Here is a 7,375-nt window from a genome sequence, read left to right on the forward strand (position 1 = left end):
TGACAATGCTCAAAGCACAGTGTGGCGCAATCACCTATTCAGTCAGACAGAAAGGGGCTTACCGTGGGAACGACAGGCAGGGAAGGCAAGGGGATTGTGGGTAAAATGTCCAACTGCTGACCCTTCTGTAGAAGTTTAAGGTTCTCATCATACTTATTCTGGAAAAAAAAAAAAAAAACAATTGTAGAAAGGGTAACTGATAACTGCACAAACTCTGATGCAATTTAGAATTACACACCTCTCACCTCATGAGTAATCTAGATACACTAGCACCAACCCTCACCTCACCTGTAATTCAGGTGTACTTTAAGGCCACTAGCCCCACAGCTCACCTGTAGTCCCGTGAGGCCGTTACGGACTGCCACCACATTTTTCTCCCACTCTAGTCGCTGTCGTCCATGCTGTGGGGAAGGATCCAACCTGTGCATAGAGTAAACACTATTAAACATTCCCTGACACACACACACCAAAATAAAAACATACAGCATTCGTTCAGCCACAGGTATGTCCACACAGATGGAAACTACCTGAGAGTGCCAAGGTATCTTTCAGCCTCTGCAATCCAGTCTTCTACCTGGGAAACTGCTACCTCTCTCTGAGACTCTACAGCAGCGATCTATACCACCCCCGCAACACACACACAGCCTTAAATCAAGAGGCCTTTAAATATCAATGAGATAAATGTTATTACTTTTTGTTGGGTGGTAAAAAGGGCACAGCAGAGAAATACTGGAGGCAGTGGTGGGCAGGACTTTCTTTGGATAATGGGCGGAGCTGTAACCCATGTGACAATGATCGTTATAGTGTTTACCTCATCCTTTAAAGCTGCCTGACTGGTTTCTTCAACTTGTCTGACAATTATGTCTTTTTCTGCTTGCAAATCATCTATATCCTTTTGCCATGAAATCCTGTGTAACAAAACAAGTGAACACACACAAACACCATCACTGATCAGTTTACTTATGATCAGCCCACAGCAACACAGCACTACACAGTTCAGCATTCTGCCTGGTCTAACACACTTGGCTGAGCTCACCAAGGCACTGGTGTTTAACGGATTAACTGAGTCAGGTGTGCTGGAGCAGGTTGAAAACTACACTGTTCCGTGCTATGGCAATCCAGGCTCAAAGTTGACCACCTGTGTGCTGGACTGAAGTAGTAGAGGAGGGCAGGAGAGTCTTAAGGTTAAGGTGTTTAGGTGTGTTAAGGTGTTCAGTTTGCTGTGGGCTGGTTCTTACTTCTCGCTGCTCTGTTCCTCAATAAGCATCTTCAGCTTTTTGTCCACCTCTTCTAACTCCTGTGCCAACCTAGTACACACACAATTTTTTATTATGTTTTAATTCATAACACTGAACAACAATGCCAATGTGCTTCTTCATAAAAAAAAAATAAATAAATAAATAAAAAATCTTTGTCCTCTCATCACCTTCTCTGGCCATCAAGCATACGCTCCTTCTCTGCCTTGAGCTCTTCTAGCTTCACGATGAAGTTCTTCCGAGTGGTCTTGCTGCTGTTCAGGTCCAGCTTCACATGCAAAGACTCGATCTTCATGAGCAGACTCTGCACAAACCCGAAAACAACCAACCAGTTGGCAGCACAGCAGCAGATGGTAGAGGTCTTCAATCTTACCCTCAAAGAACCAGACTGAGTTTAAAACCACAGGTTCAACACATCTTTAGCAAATAAGTCTTGATTGGTTCAAGTCTTTAATTGCTTGGTCAGGGAACAACAAACACAGACTCTGTGCTGTGGATCTCTGCCCCCTCATTTGGATTTAGAAGGATTACAGAATACCTAGAAGAGAAAGAAAAAACAACAAAACAAAACAAAACACCACACACACACACAGGTACTGAACACTACAAGTTTTCAGCTCTGTGGATCGAGTATCAAGGTGTCTATAGACTTCAGTTCCAATTCAGCACAACACTTCCTCACTAACTAGGTCTCTTTTCTTTGCTAAGGAGTCGATTTGCTGGATTGGACCTCCCCCTCTCTAGACACTTTCCCTCGATGCACAGCTTTGATCAAACTTGGGTGAAAGTTTGGGAACGGGACCTGGTGCTGGCTTTTCTTCTCGTCTCTCCTCTGCCCCAAGGCTTCAATGCGGGCCTTGTGGTCAGCCTGGCCAGAAGCCTGCTGCTTTATCAGAGCTTCATACTGCTGTGCAAGCAGGGTGCTGTGCTCATCTATGGACCGCTGCAGCACACAAGCACAGAGCAGGACACAAACCCACAAAGCAAAAGTGTAAAGAGGGGCCATTTTAGTTCCTAACTGACAAATGTGCACTAGACACCAACAAACATGTTCTTTTTCTTACTCATAATCGTGAGATACTAACATTTCGAATCTTTGCTCTTTGGGATTACAAGCACTAATTTTTGCTGGTAAAACCTGATCTGGGAAGAAATGGAAGCTCTACATTTCTTCTGATTTTTTAACATATAGATACAGAGATAGTGCTTGTCTAAAATTGAGGTACAATTTCCAAGTGCTATTTATTAATAACTGACTGAACTTATCGAACAATCACACAAATATCCATTTGCAGGGAGTCCAATAACGCGGACAACTGTTTTGCTGTCCGACCCAGTAATCTATTGAAGAAGGATATCCTATATAGCTACGGTGCGCGATAAAACAGTCAAAAGAAGAAATGTACCATATGTAAATGCCAGTCATCATTGGTGTTGTTGCCCTTCTCCTCAACCAAGTTCTCTGTCTACGGTAGAGACAACAAAATGCTTACAACACTGCATCGATGCTAAGAGTTTTTGCTAATACTGGTCTTGCTATGATCGTCCGTCAAAACGCTGCCTGACCGGCTACCGTAGGTTATTGACGGATGATCAAAGCAAGACCAGTGATTGGAGCTTGGCACCTACCTGGACGTTCTGGTCCTTGATTTCTGTGTTGACTGGCATAGTAACGAAGTCTTTGTGTTCAAAGAATCCGACATCCGATTCTGCTGTTTCTGACCCAGACGCGAAAGAATTCGGAGCGGACCAAATATTAGTTTGTATGTCCCATGGCGAGGTGTAGGGTGGTGCAACGGGATCATCTCTCCGACTGGAAACACAAGGCGGATAGCCAAGGTTGGCGCTCGAGCATTGAAGGGAACCAAACTGCGCAAAGATAAATTAATAAATAACCAATTTAACTTACCCAACTAAGTCCTCATCACATGCCAAACACCAATCCGTCCGAGGAACGTCCATGTCTAAAAACTAACTTAGAAATGCATTAACTAGTTACGATACCCCAGATAAAAGCACAACTCGGTTGGATTTTGTTTTGAATTAAACTGCTGGCTTCTCTGTCCTGAGTCCTGGCAGACTGGATTATATCAATCAGTTGGCCAGGTTAAATCAATTTCATAACATAAGTGTTAGCTATTATTTTTAATTTAACAACATTTAAGAGAAGCATTCACCAGATGGCTAGGTAACTTGCTAGCTAGCGTTAGCCAACATTTCCACAAACGTTAGCTAGTATCAGAAGCAAACGGAAAACTGAAACAATTAGGTTAGGGTTATAAAAGTAGAGTTCCAAGTTACAAGCGATGCATAGGATATTTACCAATACGGTTTGATCACGTAGTCCGTAATCAAGGTATCATGCTATCAAATGCATTTATAAAAAGCAACACCGTAAAATCTTTCTAAAAGTAACTTGGCTAAAGTCAGAAAATAGAATAGCAGGCTGTCTTGTGTGAATCTCGTTCCGGTCTCTGGCGTGGTTTTCGGAGTTGGTTGTATGAAGTTTGCTATTTCAAGCAAAACTGTGTCCCTTTCATATTCATTTAGTAACGTTTCTACAAAGCAGTAACGGCATCACCAGCCACACTGTCCACATTTATACCAAGAGGAAACGTCATATACATGCCCACTATGTTTCTGGCAAACTAATAAAAGAAATTAAAAGCTCTTCTCAGTTTAGGTTTTTGCAAAGCTGTTTTGGAACAGTATTTCCCAATTTTTAAAGGGCTTTGAAAATTCTTTGCAAGTAAATAAATAAACAAATCCCCGTAAAAAAAGTAGGGCCAAACAAGTTTGTGATACTGGGATGAGACAGGGAAAATTATGTGCCTCCAGACGTCTCTGTAAAAACTAAATAAAGTACAATGTATCTTTGTTGTTGAGGTCTACTATACACTCAGCTACATCTAACTTTAATATAAATGAATCTTTGAGGTTTTGGAAGTTTCTATATTTTATGAAGCATTACACTAAAATTGATAAGACAACAGAGCATATTTAAACTTGTTCATTTTGAATTTAGGCTTATACTCTTGTGTATAAACCTACCTGAAAGGTTTCAGTGATTCTGACCACCTGAGAAAATCTTATATGAGTTTCCCGGTGATTCCCTGAACTTGCTGTTCAAAAACTTTGTATCTCTCAGAGTCTGAGGAATAGTCTACTGCTGGCATGAATTTCCTCTTGTATTTTTTAATTTTGTTTACTTTGTGTGTGTGTGTACTGTGAGATTCTCGCACCTGTGACCTTGAGAGAGTGCAACGATATCACAGTACTGCAGATAATGCGCTCTCTCTCTCTCTCTCTCTCTCTCTCTCTCTATATATATATATATATATATATATATATATATATATATATATATATATATATATATATATATATAGATAGATATAGATATATAGATATATAATATCTATTATTATTATTAATAATATTATCTGAAAAATGTGTGCATACTTGTGTAAACCTTTAATGAATCATCGTTTCCCTCAGGATCTATCTGATTGATCCCCATGGGACCTTAATTGAACTGTGTGGTCACTTTTCGAGTTAGCCCATTCTGATTTATTGATTTTTAGACCTTGCTCTTGCCTTGGTTGTAGTTTATGTTAAGCAACATTTTAAAGAGGGAACTATAGAAGACATATAATGCTAAACATTGTAAAGTGGATTTATTACAGGCAAAGAAGCTGACTGCTGTGTTTAAAAGGGGGTACAGGGGTGTGAACCAGAGGTTCCAAGAAAAGTCTGTCTGCATGCATGTCCATCGAGAAATAACTTGCATATTAAAGTAAATTATGCTACTATGAAAGGTGCTTATCATCTTACTAGATAATTTGCATATATCTTGAAAAAATAAAAGGAAATAACAAGTATATTGTAAGTGAATTGGTGTACTCTCAGAAGATGCATTTGACTGTGTATGTTCTTAGGTTTCTATCTTTTTCTGTGAGATTGTATGTGTGTTCTTGGCAGTGGTAGCTCAGTGATTAAGGTACTTAATTTGTAATCAGAAGATTGCTGGTTCAATGGCCACCACTGCCAATTCACCACTGTTGGGTCCCTGAGCAAGACCCCTAACCCTCAATTGCTCAAGTTATACTCAGTTGTAATTGTAAGTCGCTTTGTATAAAAGCATCAGGTAAATGTGACTTTTGATTTTATGAGAGTTGAAACACTGCACAGCAGGTGGGATCTTTCACACCAAATCAAACAAGCGCATTATCAATCATCACCAGATGTACAAATCTTTCAGAATACTGCAACCAAACACAAGCATATTATGACTAAGCATATTATGAAACACTGAGCTCACCACATATTTAAAGGAGCGGGAGATACTGCAGAGGGAGTCTGAAGAAGAGGAATTGGCAGTAAAGATGCAGAGAGCAACCATAGTCACTTTTCTGTGTCTGCTGTCCCACAGCAGTTCACAGGGAGCTGGGGGAGAGGACACCACCAGCCCACACCTAGACGTCACCACCGAGCTAGTGAACCTGCGAGACAGAATAACGGAGATCCGTATGGAGCTGAGGTATATGGAAAAAGAGAACGCAGGTAACACGTCAATCAGCCATCAGATCCAACAGTCAAATTATTTTCACTTTGATTTAATTTGTTTGTTTTCCAAAGGTAAAATGGCATAAAGGTGAATTTAATTTATTTAGAATTAGGAAGTCACTGGTCCATCACTTTTTCTAATATTTCACAACAGCTTTAGAGGCCAGAGTTACAACAGCTGAGCTGGAACTGAAAACTCTGAAAGGTAAGAGGGTCTCCGGCAGGGGAGGCCAGGTGACCTAAAAGGGGTTTTGCTAACTGGACCTAAACAACAACTCTACAGTCACAGTTCAGTTTAAATAAAGTATGTTAGCAATGTAATAGTGTTATTCACTAGATTAGTTAAAATGGATAAATGATTTAAAAACTATTTGGTTTACACTGGTCTGATGTTGTTCTACTGAATATTACAAAAGCTGTTGTTTTGATGTTATTGTGATGGCACAGAAAAATCACAGGTGGCATTCTCAGCATCTCTGGCTGATTCTGTGGGGCCTTTTAATGTTGATTCTACTATAGTCTACCCTAAAGTCATCACAAATGTTGGACAAGCCTATAACCTATTTACAGGTAAAGTGAGCACGCACACACACACACACACACACACACACACACACACACACATATATATATATATATATATATATATATATACTGACATTTTTACTGCCTCTACATCTTTAAGTATAGTAAACTGAAACTGCAGTTAGTCCCTGGAATTTTCTGGACTTGACCTCTTTAAATGACCATTGAAAAGCCTATCCCTGTATGTGTCTTCCTGCAGGAATCTTCACCGCTCCAGTCAGAGGCATCTACTACATCGGGTTCACAGCCTGTGGAAATGCTGACAGCAATGCCATGGCTTTGAATCTGTATAAAAATTCAGACTTGCTGACAAACTTAGCTAAATACAGCAATGGCTATATGACATATTTCTCTGGTGGAGTGACCGTGCAACTGGAGGCAGGAGATGTAGTTTACACACAACTCCCTGCAAACAGCAAGCTCTACGATGACCACATAAATAATCGCACCGTCTTCAGTGGCTTCCTTGTCATCACAGTGTGAGCACTGACCTTTGATATCCCTGCAGTTCCGTTTGTAAAATGTTATCCCTCTCAAAATTCTGGAATGGGTCCAAAAATGTTTACTGTCCAAAATCCAAGGGCGTCTGAGTTCTAGAATATCCTTTATCAGTGGAATGATAAATCTGGTCCTTGGTCATTGCTTCCGCAAATAACATTGTTTGATTCTAAAAATGAGCAAAACCTGAAGTCAAATAGCTGTATCTCTGTATATGAATCTAGTTTAAAATATAATAATAAAAAATACCCCAGTAAATCATTTTATCATCTAACATATGTGTGGGTCTCTACCCAAAACTGCAGTAACCACACACAGCCTTTACCCCAGATTATCCAGGTGACAGACATGTACCCTGAGCACTAGACAATCTCGTGACCCTGAAGGATGTGGGCAAAGAGGGTCAGGAGGATGTCCCATTTGTGGAACCAGTCTACATTAGAAATAGTTGTAATGGAAGGCGTGCTGAA

The 7,375-nt window shown here is 40.3% G+C and overlaps 2 protein-coding genes across 7 annotated transcripts in view; one reads left to right on the plus strand and one right to left on the minus strand.

Annotated features, from left to right (window-relative positions):
• Positions 1–3,864, minus strand: part of rnf214 (ring finger protein 214) — a 7,148-nt gene extending 3,284 nt beyond the window's left edge. Inside the window, exons 1-11 of one of the 3 annotated variants that reach the window (XR_003411924.3) lie at positions 3,580–3,864; positions 3,166–3,231; positions 2,886–3,069; positions 2,663–2,722; positions 2,059–2,199; positions 1,427–1,560; positions 1,239–1,307; positions 812–908; positions 528–616; positions 333–420; positions 63–158 (exon numbers count right to left, since the gene is read on the minus strand). Coding sequence is in view for 2 of the 3 variants with exons in the window: in XM_027028627.3 (XP_026884428.2) it covers positions 63–158; positions 333–420; positions 528–616; positions 812–908; positions 1,239–1,307; positions 1,427–1,560; positions 2,059–2,199; positions 2,663–2,722; positions 2,886–3,069; positions 3,166–3,218 (1,011 nt within the window). In the remaining variant the exon portion in view is untranslated. The remainder of the gene's footprint in view (positions 1–62; positions 159–332; positions 421–527; positions 617–811; positions 909–1,238; positions 1,308–1,426; positions 1,561–2,058; positions 2,200–2,662; positions 2,723–2,885; positions 3,070–3,165; positions 3,232–3,579) is intronic. The other 2 variants (XM_027028627.3, XM_027028626.3) reach the window with 2 other exon arrangements.
• Positions 3,016–7,375, plus strand: LOC118241602 (complement C1q tumor necrosis factor-related protein 3-like). 4 transcript variants are annotated; one of them, XM_081720057.1, is made up of 5 exons: positions 3,016–3,095; positions 5,689–5,819; positions 5,977–6,027; positions 6,270–6,392; positions 6,607–7,372. In XM_081720057.1, the coding sequence occupies exons 2-5, from the start codon at positions 5,786–5,788 to the stop codon at positions 6,888–6,890; spliced, it is 492 nt and encodes a 163-aa protein (XP_081576183.1). In that variant the 5' UTR covers positions 3,016–3,095; positions 5,689–5,785; the 3' UTR covers positions 6,891–7,372. The 4 variants fall into 4 exon arrangements, with proteins under 4 accessions (XP_081576183.1, XP_035383579.1, XP_035383580.1 ...); XM_035527686.2 differs by lacking the exon at positions 3,016–3,095 and adding an exon at positions 3,240–3,444 and having other exon boundaries at positions 6,607–7,375; XM_035527687.2 differs by lacking the exon at positions 3,016–3,095 and adding an exon at positions 3,266–3,362 and having other exon boundaries at positions 6,607–7,371.

The sequence above is a fragment of the Electrophorus electricus genome, chromosome 8 (assembly GCF_041902795.1).
Source record: "Electrophorus electricus isolate QZ-2024a chromosome 8, ASM4190279v1, whole genome shotgun sequence".
Lineage (NCBI taxonomy): Eukaryota > Metazoa > Chordata > Actinopteri > Gymnotiformes > Gymnotidae > Electrophorus > Electrophorus electricus.